The sequence below is a fragment of the Montipora capricornis genome, chromosome 6 (assembly GCF_036669925.1).
Source record: "Montipora capricornis isolate CH-2021 chromosome 6, ASM3666992v2, whole genome shotgun sequence".
Classification (NCBI taxonomy): Eukaryota; Metazoa; Cnidaria; class Anthozoa; order Scleractinia; family Acroporidae; genus Montipora; species Montipora capricornis.
The window spans coordinates 18,386,379-18,403,878 of NC_090888.1; the positions used below are offsets into that span (position 1 = coordinate 18,386,379).

At 37.7% G+C, this 17,500-nt stretch overlaps 1 protein-coding gene and 3 long non-coding RNA genes across 4 annotated transcripts in view; 3 read left to right on the forward strand and 1 right to left on the reverse strand.

Annotated features, from left to right (window-relative positions):
• LOC138050314 (uncharacterized) overlaps positions 1-2,423 on the forward strand; it is a 3,836-nt gene extending 1,413 nt beyond the window's left edge. The window contains exon 3 of the long non-coding RNA XR_011132576.1: positions 672-2,423. This is a non-coding gene — a long non-coding RNA (uncharacterized lncRNA). The remainder of the gene's footprint in view (positions 1-671) is intronic.
• A 1,323-nt stretch (positions 2,424-3,746) lies between these two features.
• On the forward strand, positions 3,747-5,174 carry LOC138051695 (uncharacterized). Its single transcript, XR_011132878.1, has 2 exons — positions 3,747-4,290; positions 4,854-5,174. It is a non-coding gene; the product is annotated as an uncharacterized lncRNA (long non-coding RNA).
• An 877-nt stretch (positions 5,175-6,051) lies between these two features.
• On the reverse strand, positions 6,052-10,200 carry LOC138051696 (uncharacterized). Its single transcript, XR_011132879.1, has 2 exons — positions 7,956-10,200; positions 6,052-6,803 (listed from the first exon to the last, which is right to left on the reverse strand). It is a non-coding gene; the product is annotated as an uncharacterized lncRNA (long non-coding RNA).
• A 6,344-nt stretch (positions 10,201-16,544) lies between these two features.
• Positions 16,545-17,500, forward strand: part of LOC138051690 (uncharacterized) — a 10,885-nt gene continuing 9,929 nt past the window's right edge. Inside the window, exon 1 of the mRNA XM_068897950.1 lies at positions 16,545-16,663. Coding sequence (XP_068754051.1) covers positions 16,600-16,663 — 64 coding nt within the window. The 5' untranslated portion in view covers positions 16,545-16,599. The remainder of the gene's footprint in view (positions 16,664-17,500) is intronic.

Below are 17,500 nucleotides of genomic sequence, written 5' to 3' on the forward strand. Positions count from 1 at the left end.
AATTGACATTCGAAACCACTTGCGTTCGAGCTTCCTGCACGTGCGAGGGTTCTTTAGCCTGAAGGTTGTACTTTTCATATTTGGACAACAACATTCTTTGCCTTGCACATTATTTTTGGAAAGTTCACATCATTTCCAAGAATTTTTATTGCTCAAAAAGGTGAAGGTGATGCCAAAAAAATTAAGTTAGACTGCTGGCGTGTGGAAAGAGCAAAGCTGTGGAAATGTCCTGTTAGATGGTGTTGGAAGATGTACCACTGTAGCAAAAATATGTTCGTTCTGAATTTTCTTGTACCGGAAACAGTCATATATTATTTGTTGACGTCTTTGCTTTGCTCATTAATCCTGGAGTTATGTCTGGTTTACGTTGGCTCCTCAGCATTTCACCTAAACGAGTTAGCAGCTTATCTACCAGGATGAAATACTCCGCGCCAAGTTTTGTGCAAATATTAGAGTCCTGCCTTCTCTGCCATTATTTTGAAATTTCCTGCAGACAAACCCTTAAAAATTGTACTAAAGCTTATAGGTCTAATCTCCAGTTGTTCACATTCCTGTTTACAATGTATATCTGTCATAAAAGGCAGACTTATTTTGCTTAATTGAACCACAAAACAGGTTGATTTCCTCCTCCTAATAATTCACTCATCCATGATTTTTGTTTTCCATCACAGGGGCCACTTTTATAAGATGAATACTCTTCACTGTCTAGATGATGGATAAATTCTATTACAAAAGCAATGGTTTCTGGTGGAAGTTTATGACCATATTGGCGTCTTATTTTCGGAAGTGCTGCTCCTGGACCATACATCTTACTATAAAGTCTAGCTTTTGTTAATTCGTAGTCTGTGCATGATACTTCTTCTCCTCGACTGTTAGTAAACCTGAACATTTGCTTAATTTCCTTATTTGTGTATTGCTGTGCCACACAGCTCAACAGTTCAACCCATTTGGGACTTCCAGGCCTCTCTCTGGAGTAGCTGAGAGCTAAGCCCTCCATGATGTTAGCATTTGCATTCACTTTTTCCTGAATGGAATTTGAAAGAAGTGAAGACAATGGCTTGCTCCTTTTACTTTTTACTTCTAGTAAGAAACACCTCCTGGAGAGTGAGGTCCGCATGTTTACAATCATGTTTCCAAAACATTGCTAAAGCCAGTATTCGTGCAAAGTACTGATAGAGGTGAAAAATATTGTGATCTTATTTTTTTATTATCAAAGGTAAAGGAAAAATGTCCTGACATTGAATTAGTCAGTAATAATTACTGACTCTGATCTGATTATTAGAACGCAAAAAGAGTACTCTTTATAGCCTGGATTATTTTTCTATTTTAGGGAATAATGCATACAAGTACAAACTCACATATAAGAACCTAGTACAGGCTGAAATTTGGCATTTTAAAAATACCCAAAAATACAAGAACCTGCTGAGCCTGGCAAAGAAAAAGAGGTACTTTTACAAAAAAATCACCCTCGAGAAAACTCCTGTTATAGACCTAATCGGCTAACTCAATGTTGTACCCAATTCAAACCCTTTGGGAATAAAACGTTTTGTTTCAGTTATTTCCATATCATTTAAATATGAATGGTACATAATGCAAATACAATACTCAAAGAATCTTAATCTCAGGAGATTTGAATTGGGTACAACATTGAGTTAGCCGATTAGGTCTATTGTGTATATGTTTTCTTTGATTGGCATTTTATTGGATTTTCTCTAGAAATATGTTTTCCATAAAGCTACAGTGCAATACTGTCTACATATCTTATGAATAAAATATAGAAATTTATTGTTGTTCCTCTGAGAAATAAGAACCTATTAAGAAACTACATGTAATCAGCCTGAATTATGAAAAAATAGCCTAAAATATTAGAACCTGCTCAGCCTGACCTCGAAAATTCTAGGTTCATTTGTGTGGGTCTTCACTGTATTTTGTAGGGTTACCAGTAGTAACTTTTACCCTGTTATACAAGCATGACAGTATGCCATGTTTTCAGTTTCGCGGGCTTGGAAGATCCTTGAATTGTGTTCATCTTTTCATTATCAATCCAAATAAACTCAAAAACCAACTAGTAAGGTAGAATATGTATGGTAGAATTTTACCATGTGAGTTAAAAGAAGGAAAGTTTACCCCATCAAATTGGCCTTCAAGAATTTCCTGGCAGATCTGTTCATTTGAGGCACCCATGTTTTCAACTTCTGTTTTAAGTTCAGCCACTTTTTGCCTTGCACAGTTTTAAAGTTTGTTTCAAATCCTCCGCTGAGTTCGCTTTGACGTCAGTTCATATGACACTGGGGCACAACCAACTTGATTTTGAATAGAATTGTTTGCAGACAGGGGCTGTGGAACACTTTTGTTTACACTGGGTGACAGGCTGTGCAGCCTTACATAACATGCACCACAGCACCTTAAACTGCTTATGAGGGCCAAAAAAGTTTTCTTAGTTTCAGGGAACAAATCATCTACTGACTTTGGTTGGATGTCAAAATTGGGTGTGCATCTAATTAGGGTCAAACCTGGACATAAGTGGACTTTGGTAGTGACCTTAAATGTTTTAGCTTGTACAGCGGAGTTGTACATTTGGATGCTGAACATCTGAGGTGGATAGTGGTATTCCTACAGGCTTGACATTTTTCCTTTAACATCATTTATGGGACGAGATTCTTCCTTCCTTGTAGGTTTTTTACATATACTACAAGTAAGTATTCATGAAGACATTGTTTACAATCTCTGAGGCTCAGCTGGGACTAGTTTCTTTCTTTTTCTTTTTTTTTCAATTCTTCACAAAGATCAAACCTTCAATAACTTTTTTTTTAACTTTGACATAAGCTACACTTAACTCTAGTGAATTGGAAAATGAAACATTTGTGGCAAATTTTATGATAAATTCAACTCAACAATCGAAATTGAAAGTTGACAATTGAAGCTAAGCTGAACACAATCTTAATGTGTAATTTTAAAGGGGGAACTGAAAAGGAAACACTTAAACACTGGGGGTCTCACGAACCTTTTTACGGAAGAAGTGTGCGGGAGATAAGCTGAAAATCAACTCTAAAGGAACCTATCCACGAATACTCAATACCTTTCAAAAAAAAAAAAAGGACAACATTACCTTTTGCAAGGTCTAGCGATAGAGTACACCGAGCTGTAACGACAACAGCAGTCCGAAAACGATCTGTAGGAAACCTCACTGAACCGTAACGCAAGTAACAGAAGCTGCTTCCACATCAACTTGACTACCTCTAACTCGAATATCAGATCACATGTCACAGACAAGGCAATGACAAAAGAACTGTTCACACTATTTTAATAGAAGTATAATAAGAATTCATCCTAGGTTTACAATCTCAAGATAGTCCAAAAGCAAGTCTTGACACACTAATTCTAGACTGGATCTCTTAGCAGAGTCGGAGAACTCGAAATCTTACGGCAGACATCTAGTTTTCGAACAATTTGCGTACAGGTTTATAACCTTGCAGGAAGGTTAAACTAAATACGATAAATTCACCGCTTCAAAACGTTTTTAAAAGCTTTACAGATCTTTCCGAAGTGACTGAATAAAATACCTGTGTAAAATGGTTGGCTAATCGCTTGCACTCAGCACAACTTCTATGTGCTCTTCCACGGCGACACAATATGGCCGACGGTACAAGTCCTGATCTGAAAGTAAGATGCGCGCAAGCTCTTATGGGATTTTTGGCCGCTGGCGCGCTTTATTGCTCGATGTTCAAAAAAATCTCGTCTTAAACAGTTTTAAGTGGGGATGTTCATATGCTGTGCCCAGAGACCAACGATTATGAACAACAGCTTTTCATTATTGTTGACAATGAGGTTCTTCTGGAAGTAAGTTCATACAAACAGAGTCTTTCTGCTCTATCTGGGGTACATTACATGGTTAAAGGGCCTGTGTCACGATAAAGCGCATGTGTGAGCTTGATTGACAACCACACAATTTTCAACCAATAGAAATCTTCACACGACGCGCGCGAGATGAGATATTCATCGTTCGATGTATCGTGGAAATAAAATGGCGAAGCACAAGCAGTGTTTCCGCAGACCCCTTAGGAGAAAAACGTAAGGAAACTCGATGAAATTGTTTCGGGCAAAAATGTGAACCATTTGTGAAATTTCCAGGCCTTTTTCTCAATGGAATTCTTCACTTGTCATGCTACATAGCCTCGAGTGTTCTGCAGTTGAACGTCAGGGATGACCATGGAAAACTGTAGGAAAAATATCTATCTTACACAGAGACTTGCATATGTGGAACAGGGACGAAAACACGCATGAAACAAGGTAGGCGATAATATATGTTCAACACTCTTTTTTCACAGCGATTGCGGTTTCCGGCAGGCCGAACAGACAAGCTGAGTTGTTTATCAAGGCCTGTTAACCGGTAGTACTCGAGCTCCGATGCGATTTTCTCAATTTGAAAGTGCTAGTAAAAAACAGGTGTCGCTGATGTGCCTCAGGGAAATCAAGAACATTTGATGAGCGAGGAAGAAAAGAATCAGAAGAAATCAAACATTCAGAATGTACAATCAGTGATGAATACACGCCATATTAGAAAATCTCCATGCATTCAAATATATTTTGGTTGCTTTACTTGCAGTAACTTGTTCTGCCAAATCACCTGTATAATGTCGATTTCACCGTTCAGCTGATAAGCATATCACGTTTCACGATTTCTCCAAAAAAAAAAACGTTCCTAGCCAGTTGTGACTAGTCAAAAATTTATGGAAGTCTTTGTGGGAAGTTCTCTTCTATGTATGTACATCATAAAATCAATAATTTTTGAGGGCAGGACTTCTTTCACGGAATTGCAATGTACCACATTACTAAATAGTCTCTTTCCCTAGGAGTTGATAAATATGGCATGGAAACTGGCCATAAAGGCACTACAGAAGGGAGTGGGAAGCATGGATTATGATGATTGCCTTCTTATGGAACAAGATGAAAATGCCTCTGACCATGAAGATGCTAGCACCTGACTTGCGGATGTACCATAGTCAAGTGGACAACCTACATTTGTATTGATCTATTTCATGCCTTCCAAATAAAAAGTTCTTCTGTTTTAGCTAACAGGCCTTTCTAGTCTTGCTATGACAAGCAACTTTCAAAAGAATATTTAAAATGAGTGAAGTTGGTGTAATTAACATATTAAAAATACAAAAAACTGTTGAGGTGGTCGCCATTTATGAAACTGGTCTATTGACCAAAAGCCAGTTCCTGAATTGGGCAAATAAGGTAACTGCCGTACTACAGGTGTATGAGCCAGGACATCAAAAACAAAGGATGTGGGGATGCAACTGTATTTCAAAAACAAGGCACTTTTGAAAACTCTGTTTGAACACAATATTTATACATCCTAGATACACAAGGTGACTGCCCTTGGAAGAAGGAAGAGGAAAGTTGTTCCCTCTGCTGTGTGCATGTACTTTGTACTAGAAGACACTATCCTCTAAGCAACAGGTGTTTAGATGGGTTTCCGAACTGTCTAAATGTTGGGAAGTAATAGCAGACAAAACCGCTGACAGTGTGTGGTTTTTCAGTAAAGGGAACCTCCACTCCCACATAAAAATATCAGGAAATCTCAGGATCCCCTCTTTTAATAATTATTTTCAGCATACCATCACCCCCAATAACTGACTTGTTTTAGTTGCCTTGTTGTGAAACTTTGGTTTAGGATAAAAATTATTTTTAAAGGCAATTTAGATTTCTTCTGGTTTAGACTGAAACTTTTGCAAGAATGGAAATTTTCTTAGAATAATAATGAATGCTTTCACATCTTCAAATAATTTGATGCAGACATGTATATGAACAATAATAAAATTTGATTTTGCTTGTCTGTCACCTGTATTCACATGTCACTCTCAACACCACTTTTTACAATAACTGTCAATTTCCCAATATCACAGCACTGAATTGGAATTTCCATTTTTTGTATTTACATTTTTTTTTTTCACTGTAGTTTAAATTATTTCAGTTTGCAAAAGCTATGCAATAAAATTGCCACGTACAAAGCCACACAATAAGAAATCACATCAGGAGACAAAATTCTTAAGTTATACAATATATTACCATGAGACAAAACTCCAACAACGATTTCGAAGCTACAATGGGTAATGTATGGTCAGCCCTTATCTTGGGTTAAAAACTGTCAAGTCATACACTGTATATCTTGTCCTGGTTTCAACTCTGGCTTAAGTGCTACATGTCACAATGACTCCACAAAACTTGGAGAGAAAAACAGTTTATATAATTATTATTTCAAGTTACCACCAAAACTGAAGCAAAAAGGCAAGGCTTATTAGCTTGACTTGAGCCATTCCATTGACACCTGACTGTTAGTAATTTCATCACTGCAACACGTTATTGTGAGGGCATTTATGTTTTTCCTAGTTTTACAGTAGCTGAAAGTTTTGCATTTAAATCTCTATGAGCTGCTTATTTGTGGAAATCTGTTTCTGCATCTTGCCAGGAGCTCATGAGCTGGAAGACGTTCACTTTCAACAATTGTTGGAGAAATGATTCTGGGATGGTCAGGTTCCAGACAGACTTCACGAGTGATTAAATAGTCGTCGTCATCAATGCAAAGTTTAAAATTTTTTTCCACCACCATCCAAATATATCCACAATCTTTGGACACCTTTAACATCCTCACATCCCAAGATTTTGTTCTGTGGTTGTATTTTCTTGCAATGATGGTGTCAGCATGATCCTCAGTGGTGGAAAATGAAAAGCCATTATGATGCCAGTAATTCCAATCAAGGGTAGTCAACTTTTTCCTTGCTCTGTAAACCTGTTCCCTAGAAAAAAGGTTATGGGCCAGTAAATATGAAAAGACAGGAAAATTATTAATAATTGCTATCAACAGTAATCACTAGTTACAATATTCCACTACTGTTACATTCAGCCGATGAACCTAGGCCTGGACAGTGATTGACTGCCCAGGGTCTGTGATTGTTCATTTGAGTAATCCTCTATGCCAAAATTCCTTTAGTAAGCCAAACAGTTCTGCCAGTTGGTACCAATTGCAAACATTGACTAAACAACAACCCATGAGTTACTGAACTACTAGTGTCAACCTGCAGAGTCCTTTAAAGTTTTCAACAATGAATATTCCCATACTTCATGACAACATATTTCTTCATTTACAGTATTAATAACTATCATCATACTGCTGTGCTCATCATTGTTGATAATTATGTGTAAAACTTGCGTGAAGGGAATTCTCATTGACGTGTGTACATCACAGACATACTGTTTGCACATTCCAAAGGACCAGTATGCCAAAAGTGATCCGTGCTAACACAAATAGTTTTACCAGGTGGGTTCTGTTTGACTATAAATGAACACAACTTACTGTTTATTTTTATTATTATTATTATAATTATTATAATTATTATTATTATTATTATTATTATTATTATCATCATTATTTAATTATTATTATTTGTAAAATTTATCATCAACATGATACGTCTTGCATAGTGTATTCCATTGCTTGATAGAGTATTAGTTGCATAGTGTATTTCAAAATATTTGATCAAAAATGTTACGTTACTCTGTGCAGAAAGGTAGCTAAATGAATGGCAAATGAATGTACCGGTAAATTGGCTTTCAAATGATGCGAAATAAACTGAGCAGATCTATCATGCTTGACCCTATTCTAATCAGAAAAAAAATAGAACAAAAAAAAATTTTCAGCCCTTCGTTTTTACCAAACAAAAATTATCATCTACCGTGGGCTTCCACAGCTAAATCGAGACAATTCCTGCCACGTTTCAAAGCTGAAGCCAATTGCTCATTGTGCGTCCCTACACTGAAAGCCATCATTCCATGATATGGCAACTGAACTGACGGATAGAAAACACGAATAGCGAAATAAAACGCACACGAAGCTGACGACAAAGAATCATAGTGCTAAAGGGAAACCAATAATCAGTGTAAATACTAACCCCATTCTTCGTCTCACCTCCAAGGACAAAAGATGTTGTGCGAAGGCCGTGTCAGTGGAATCGACGCACATACACTTTATTTTTTTCTAGCTTTCATGGACATCTTTCGCTATATAAAGCTTTCGATGTGCCTCCTCCCATCTCCTATTCCTTGTCTTCTTCTTTATGTGGATTCAAGGCGGCTACGAGGTGTAAGAACCTTTCGACCTGAGCCCCTTCGCCTGATCCGGCTTTCGTGGACATGAATTTTATCTACACAGATCCCAAAAACTAACACAATATGCCGTCAAAGTCCTTCGTATATTACCAAACTGAAGTTTAGAAATGTTATTACAACTTTGGCACGTCTCACTGTGCCGATTAAACAGGATTTCCGTAATTGATACTGGCTTTGAAAAAAGAACCGTCGGGTCAAAAATCAAACAGCCGCACATGCGCAATAGAGTGACACAGGCCCTTTAACCTAGAGTATCTAAGAAAGCCAACATGTCTGCACTGAGTTTCTTGAGAGTATGTATTTAGCATTCGTCAAAAAAAAATGCCTTGTATAAAAAAGGTGTCTCTACTCTTTTAGCTTAAAGTTAACAGCCTCTTATTACATGTTTTAACAGTTGCACCACCACAGGAGCTTGAACTAACCTACATGCAGGGGTTTTATTAGAAGCTGAGACCTAGGTACTAGCACCCATCTACACTGAGTACAGTACCCACCATTGCTCAAAGGAGGTCTCAAGATCAAAAGCCAGACTATATATAGGGTGCCCTCTCCCTCTGTCACAAGGTCCCTTCTACTTTAAAACTTAATGGAAACCCTGACACGTAAACACACCTGAGTCCATTTCTTGATTTGTCGCACAACAGGTGAGAAATAGAACAGAACATGACCATGTCAGGCAAGGGTTAGGCAATTAACTCATACCATGTCAAACCATGTTATGTTATGTAGTCATTTGTACTATTACTAATGTGGTCAATTAAATTGTCACACTGGAAAGTTTTCACAGGGCTGCCATGAAGGACATTCACCTGTACCAGCTGTTAACCCTGACCTCACATTGTGAAGGAAATGAAAACTAGAATCATTTTTTGATATATTGCAGGTGAAAATTTAATGACAGCCCTGTTTAATGCTGGTTTTTTGGGTGTGTGCTTTGAATTAGTTCCAGATTACCTAATTTTTTTTTTTTGGGATAGAAGTGATGTAAGGAAAATGGACAGTGATATATTTTAATTACGAAATTTTTTTTTTATGTAACACTTTTCATTTATTTAATTTCACTCACTTTAAGATCTACACCATCCCATCAAGAGAATTTCTTTTGCATGTTAGTTTGTACTTACAAGCTGTTTTTATTTCTCGGGATTTATCTCATTCGCTAAATAGTTTGGATGATTTTTTCATGCCGCATAGATTTTTCGAAATCATTCGTGTTTTTAGGCATTTAAGTTTCAGAAATTTGTATTTGTTCTGCAACATTAATTATCTTAGTGAAATTTAACAGAGTTGTTTTTGTGATTATGGCTTGTGTGTAGTGCCTTGTGTATGTATGTACAATGTATATATATTTCCTAAATTTGGAAAGCACATTATATGTTCATGGAAGAATAATTTTCAAAAAATCAACTTGTTTATCCAACTAGAGGTATACATCGCTATTCAAGAATTCTCATTATTTGGTGGAGAACAGTCAACAAAATGATACTTCCCTCAAGACCTCTACTTCTTCAGAATAGCAAGGAAACTCTTACCCAAAGAACTCATCTTTTGAAAAGAATCCTAAACCTTCTTTGGTGACGAAGAATCTAACGTGAAAGATCCTTCAACGAAGACATAGTTTTATGATGAAAAGAATGATTTATTCTTTTGGAAAGAATCTCGTGTTAGAGTCTGGTGCTTCGCTCTCTTTCATCTTCCACGATACAAAACAAAGACAGTCTTTTAACATTTGAAACTAATCCCGGATCAGTGCATTCAGCAGCGACACAATCTGCTTTACATTTCCACGTTACACACATTCTCATCGAAAATCCCAGGCAACACTTGACAACACAGACCGTTGGTAACATATTCAGCACAGATTTTTGTCCAGGCATATCGCTCCAACGCGTCACATTGTTCCTTTTACAGTTCTAGGTTGAGATATCCTAATTTTGCTAAAGAAAATTGCATGCCATCGTGAAACAAATCCTCCACTCTCTCCGCCATTTTGGCGTTACGCCTACGCCTACGCCTACGCCTGCGCAATGGTGTTCATGAAATGGTGTTCATGACAAGAATACGGATTATCCCAGAGTCTCTCGTAACCCGACCCGCTGGTCAAGGGGAACGAAGACTCTGGGAACGAGATTGGCTTCGTGTTTAAAATGAGTCATGCGCAAACCATAAACTCAGGCGACCGGAAGCGGCGTGATTTAAAGTCTGAAGGTCGCTACCTCACCGACAGTGTTCCCTTGAAGAGTTTACACGAGGAAAGTAGTCGCAGGGATAATTCCCCTCATGTGTGTAGGAAGAGGAATTTTACTGTAACAATTAACCAGGGGCCGGGTGCTCGAAGCCTGGTTAGCGCTATCCGTTGGTTAAGAGGTATCAAAACCTATAGGTTACCATGGTATTTAATGCTGGTCAGCGCTAACCGTGCTTCGAGCAACCCGGGCCAGGTCGTATTAAGGAGAAAACCAAAAGTATCATGTTACAGTGTTTCGCAGTATTTTCAAAATTAATATCTCACACTCTCGATAACACCCTCATTCTCTCCCACTACTTGAAAATCAATATCCAATAGCCTAAACTTTCTTTTGTCGTCAACCCCCCCCCCCCCCCAAAAAAAAATAACTCTTGCACGCATTGCGTGCCTATGTTTAGTTTTTCTAACCGCAATTTTTTCTGACAACTCTATTGCATTTAGGTGTCTCTATTTTTCTGTAAAACAGGGACTAGTTCATGTAAATTTTATCACAATTGAGAAAATTATCGTGGTTATGTTTTTACTGTTCTCATTTCGGATAAGGAGCTCGTCAGTTCTCTATAATGAATAATTCCTGATTATAAAATTACTGGGTTAGCACTTTCGTTCCAATTAGTCAAAAAACAAATTGCGCTTCATATCCGTTTACCAGCGTAATAACCTAATTCACATGTTGGAGTGTACTCGAAAAGCTTGTTGATGAATTTCCTTTGGCCCTTGATATACCAAACACCTTTAATATTTCTCTCAACATTCCGCGTGGGTTATTTGGTTGGTAAACCGATGGAAATCCTACTCTATTGCTTATTAAAATCTTTGTAATCACGTCCACAAGCAATCCCTTAATTTACGTTTTCGACCATTCTTTATTAATCTACACAGGTAAGTGCTCTCTTTAAGTTTTACACGAAGAAAGCTGTTGCTCAATTAAACACGAAAAAGATTATTGGTGACCGTACTCAAACCAAGCGAAAACATGACGATTTACCCCTCTGACCAGCTCCAACCGCAGGGGAAAGACCACTGTTTTGCACTCTCTAATCACACATAAAATTATGCGCAGAAAGGATGAACATTACAACTTCTCGGAATGACCTTACAGAGTTCCCCGGGTTTTTTTTGGTTTTAATTTATAACTAAACAAAGGAATTTGTTTTTGAGTGGTTCTTCTTTGCTGGTCACGTTCTAAGGTCTATGATCCCAAGGTTGTTGCAACATAGCATGGCGGAAAGTTTATTTCGTTTGACTGAAGGAAGTGTCATCGTCAGCAAGGTCCTAGGAGACAAGTTCCTTGACGTAGATGGCCTTGTACTAATGAAAACCCTCCTTAAACATATGGTTAATGTTTGCCAATTTATTGAAATCACGTGTTCCAACGACTACTTCAAGGTTGTGTATCCCACGCCGTCAACAACTAGGCACCAAGGTGGTTTGGAGCAAAGAGCATATGAATAAATGTCTTCAGAGATCGAGGAATATCCTTTTCTAGCTCACTATACATTTGATAATTAAAAGTAGCTTAAATGATCATCGCAGCCAAGTGTTCACATATAAATAGGCAATTTAATGTAGTAACGTGACGGATGCAAAAAGATAAAAACTGTCGTTGATGAATTTCAATAAATCTTTCAACCAAGAAGTCAAGAGAAATGGGAATGTTTGTATCAGTCTGTATAAAATGGAAGTCAAGTCACAGGAACTGCAGCTTTAGTGACAAGAGTTTTCAATTGCCTGAAAATTGTCTCTGCAGAATTCGTAAAGATATATGGACAAGTTAGTAACGCGGGGGAAAATTTGGATTGAATATATCGCCCTTCGAAACTCCCATCCCTCTCTCTCTCTGCATAAGAATATTTGTTTCAAAATGAGGGCAGTAGGTCTAATTAACATAAATACAAAAGAATGTATAAAGGTGGTCACCATTTACGAAAGGGGTCTATAATTTTTCCACCTCAACACAATTTCTTTTAGCTTTTGGGTTCAACGCCGAAGTGATTCTAGTTTCGTTTTGAAACCTTGGTATTTGATTTATTGGGATGCACACCACTGCCAATCGGATGAAATTACTGCTTGATGTGGAGACTTAATGGTACTAAGCTGTTTGGAAACATTGATTAACTAAGGCTGTTTGCTTTCGTTCCCTTTGTGGTTCTGGTCAAATAAACGGAAGACGCCCTTTCCGTTCTGGGACCGGTTAGCGCTAACCATTGGTTAAGAGGTATCAAAACCTAAAGGTTTCCATGGCATTTAACGCTGGTTAGCGCTAACCATGCCTCGAGCAACCCGGGCCTGTTTGTTAATTACGTCGAAGAACCTCCCTGCTCTAGAATTTTTTTTTTTTTTCAAAAAAAAATAGGGGATCGAGTACACTTTTCGCGATAACTTCCACATCATTGAAAAAAAAAAAAAAGAAAAAGAAAAAGCCACGGCAGAAGCTGAACAAAACCCCACATTACTGCCTGTCTCAGAACTATTAAATGCTTTATCACACTTGATAACGAAGAGCGAAGCACGGGGGTTGATGGCAAAGAGACGATGGAAAAGGAGAGAGAATTGCATATAGCTCAATAATTATTTTAACGAAATAGACGGCATCAGCTCATTGTAAATTAAGAAAAAAACTGTTTACTTAATTCGAGTTGTGGAAAGTGTAAGTTACCACTGACGACGGATGTCAAGTTTCTATTTTTGTTCCCGTGATATGATAATTCTTCAATGATCGAGTTCCTTATTTGATTCCTCGAGCAATTTCTCAGTGATGCTAAATGTATCCAGAACGTTCTGAAAAAATTAAAATTGAGGACAATTTAAAATGTCTTCCATAGCATCGTTATTAATCCGAAATCATTTTAATTAAAAGTTGTGTTCCATGCTATCATCTTGCGCGTTCCGTAATGTTGCAAATGACTTTTTCAAAGTTAGTATCAAATAAAACGATTTTTTCATTTATTGTTGCTTGTTCTTTTTCCCAAAGAGAAGTTGAATTTATGCTTGTTTGGGACTGGTTTAGGAGAAACATGTAGTCTTTCAATTTCCTTCTCTTTTGCAGCACGCTCGAAGTCAAACTCTGAATATAGAAATCGAAGTTTTCGTGGTAGAGAAAGTTGTGTTGCATGCTATCATCTTGCGCGTTCCGTAACGTTGGAAATGACTTTTTCAAAGTTAGTATCAAATAAAACGACTTTTCTGCTTGTTTGTGACTGGTTTAGGGAAAATATGTAGTCTTTCAATTTCCGTTTCTTTGCAGCGCGCTTGAAGTCAAACTCGGAATATGGGTTTTCGTGGTCATGATCCCGGTGTAGCAAATCGAACCCAATCGAACTCAATCGAACACAATCGAACCCAATCCGTGGATTGAGTTCGATTGAGTTCGGCAATCGAACCAAATCGTACTCACACAAAAAAAAAAATATGGGCAATCGAACCCAATCGAACGTTCCATTTCCGAACTCTTGATTTAAAAAAAAGAACTGGTGTTCGAGTTGCTGAAATCAATAACAGGTTTTTGAAGGCTTGAGTTGCTTCAGTATAAACGTGTGTGTTTTGTAACCGCAAACATTTCGAAGAAATGGCTTCAGATGCTATGTGGGTTGTAAACGTTAAATGCGTTGTTAAAGGATATCAAGAATGCCGATTTGATGTCAAGGAGGGAGAAGAATTTAAAGTATCAAAGAAAATAGTAGAGAAGGGCCGTGCTTTTATCGAGCTCTATCTTTGTCAACAACAATGCCTCATCCCGGATGGGGGGGGGGGGGGGGGGATGTATCCCTGGTTGGGGAGGTGCGGCGCGGCCCCTCATACCCTGACCCTGTTTAAGACAAATATCGTTGATTTCCCTACCCATTTTAAGACAGAATTCCGATTTTTGATACCCTGTTTAAGACATTTAACCCAGTTTAAGACAAAAATTGATTAATCGATACCCTGATTAAGACAAAAAATGATAAATTCGATACCCTGTTCAAGACAAAAATCCCGAAAAACATACCCTGGCTGCTTCCTCCACCCCCCCCCCCCCCCCCGCCCCCCTTCCCTTCCCCGGGGCCTCATCATCCTCAAGCAGTTAACTTTTAAGTGAAAGGGAAAAGATAATCATCGACACACAGGAAATTAATCTGCAGGATCAGCTTGTTTACCTTGATTTTGACCTGAAGAAAAAGATAGTTTTACTGTTGCATTTATCCTTTCAATCGTGACAGTGAGATATTCCCAGATGTCCAATACACTGAGGCTTGTACAGCTTTTGCTCTCCAAGTCACTGTTAATTGCGTTTGAAGAATTTGAAAAAAATCCTGCACATTATCAGTCAGATATTTTTCGTAATAATACAGCTGTTGTATGTCGTTGCCTGTGTCGCGGTTAGAAATTTTCTTTAATTTGTACTTTTTCGTGAAAGTAATACTTCAAGTTGTCATCTTTCAATTGCAAGTTAAATTACAATGAAAACAGTAATAGCACGCGGGGATAATGATTGCTTTGTTCTTATCTGATATTTTCACTGCCGTGGACAGTCTAGTTTTCTTACCGAAATATTCAATAATAATAAAATTTAAGTTGCATAACTCGGGGTACGGCTTATCTGCGAGGGCGGCTTATACGCCAATTGATTGAGTTCGACTGTGTTCGGTTGCCGAACTCAATCGAACACAATTTAATGGATTGAGTACGATAAGGTTTGATTTGTTCGATTGAGTTCGATTGGTTCGGAAATCAAACTCACACAGATTTTGGTGTTTGATTTCGTTCGATTGCCGAACTCAATCGAACTCAATCGACGGATTGGGTTCGATTGAGTTCGATTGAGTCGGGGGTAATGGAAAACTGTACACGGGGTCAAAACTGAAATAATAAATCACTGTGTTATTCCAAATCGTTCGATGGCCGCTTGGTAATGAATACGCAACGATGACTCGAGTTAAACCATATTTAAAATAGTTTCGCATTCCTTGCCGGTCTAAGGGTCCCAGTAGGAAATGAAATTTCGAGTCCGAACTTCACTTCTTAATGTGGCTTGTTGGATATGAGACTCGTTATAGCCAACTCATATCCAACGCGCCCTCATGGAATAATTGTTAATTATTCCACGAGCACGCGTTAGGTATGAAATGGTAAATAGCCAACGAGGCGCGTAGCGCCGAGTTGGCTTTAACCAGTGTCATATCCATCAAGTGCGAGTGGAATACTTGTTTTATTAAATTCCTTAAACCCAAAATGTTTGGAAGTACGATTACGAGCGAAAAAAGCGAGAAAATCCGTGTGAGATCGAAAAAGATGTTGTGTAATACCTTGGTGGTAAGACAAAAGCAGGCTCATCACAAACACATTTCTTACCTTTTCGCGTACTTCTAAACGTCGGAATTGATCCAAACTTTCCACAAAAACGTTTTTTTTTTTTGCTTTATTCAGAGAGAAATTTCGGTTTCCGGCGAAAATAATTTTAGCTTAGCAAGGCTTGCCATATAAGGTCAAACTATGAGCTGATTGATAACCGAGATTGAGTAAACCAATCAGAGCACGAGAAATGCATTAACCGAGGTTGAGAATTAAATATTTTTTTTGTAATCTAAAAATTCATGTGTCTGACACAAAATGCCGAGAAACTGCTGCAAAAGCTGTGGCGAAAACCTGCCAGTCAAGACTTTGTCAGGAGTGATTATAACTAGCTTGGTAGACTAAGTGAGAGACTGCTAGGAAATAAAAATCAAAAGGAATTGTTGACTTCTAAATGTCACTTTTATGATTACTAAAGAGGTAAAACACCACTTATCAAACCCTCTGCAAAGTTTACAAAGAAAGAAAAAAGTGCGGGGGGAAATTCTCCGCATTTAAACTGGAATACGGATGTTGTAATAATAATCATTATGATAATAGGAGGTTTTCAACCAACCTCTAGAGACACCAATAACAATAGAGAAATGTACGTCTTCTAGTGGACGAAAAAAAGAAGCTAATGAGAGATCTTTTGTAATTTTCGTCCACCAACATGGAGACAATGACGTCACGTGAAAACCTCCTATACTTAATAAGGCAAACAGAATCACGTTTCGCTTTCCAACCAACTTTTATTTCTTGTGTTGATTTGTTTCGAAGCAGTTCATATTGGCCAGTCATAATCACAGAAGTCTTTTACTGAGAGGAGGTCAGTATTAATCATGTGGGCCAAACTTTAGTCACCGGCAATGGCGTATAAAGAAATTTTGATAGCGACTTTCTTCATGTTAGCATGGTCCAGCAAAAACTCAGGTAATTTTTTATAACCTGAATATTTTTCTCCCACCATCGTTTTTGAATTCATATCGCTATAATCACTTTCGCCTATCATCTTTATGAAACAATACTTTTGCCTATTTTACTGAGTTAGGATTTTGAGTTGGATCTCGAGTTGGATTTTCGAGTTGCATTTTCGAGTTGAATTTTTAAATTGAATTTCGAGGTGGATTTTCGAGTTGGATTTCGAGCAACAACAACAGGCGCCACATACAAAAAGTTTTCGCAAAAAAGTGTCGAATTGTTCAAGAGATGGACTTAAACCAGGAATCTCATTTCTCAAGTTTCAAAACTTTTTACTTGTAACGTCTGGGAAGGATACCACAAAAGAAAGCACTGGCTCCCGTCCCATAGCTGAGGTTAAGCCCTGTCGGGCAGGATTTGTGCTCAGATTGGAGACCAAATAAAAACTTCGTGCTGTGGGTGATTCTTTTTTTCTTTTTTACTTTTTCATGATTATAAAATAATTCAGTAAAAATTGCAGTCCCTTATTTTTTCATTCTTCTGGTTTCTTTTTCACTCGGCTAAGGCCGAGGATATACACTCTTTTTTTTTAATAAGAATATATTTTATGAGAATATCAAGGCTGAAATTTGCGAAATTTTAAGAATATTTTAAGAATAAAGCCGAGGCTGAGATTTTGAAAAGGATAGATATAATTTTGTGTGTTGAAACATCTGTAAATACAATACAATTTTGTGTTTTTAACTTAACAGTATAAAATTATTCCTTTCTCTGAACGGCGAAACTAGACAACAAAACGAAAAAACCTGCACTTGGTATCATGATTAACGCTAATGACAGTTCGATGAA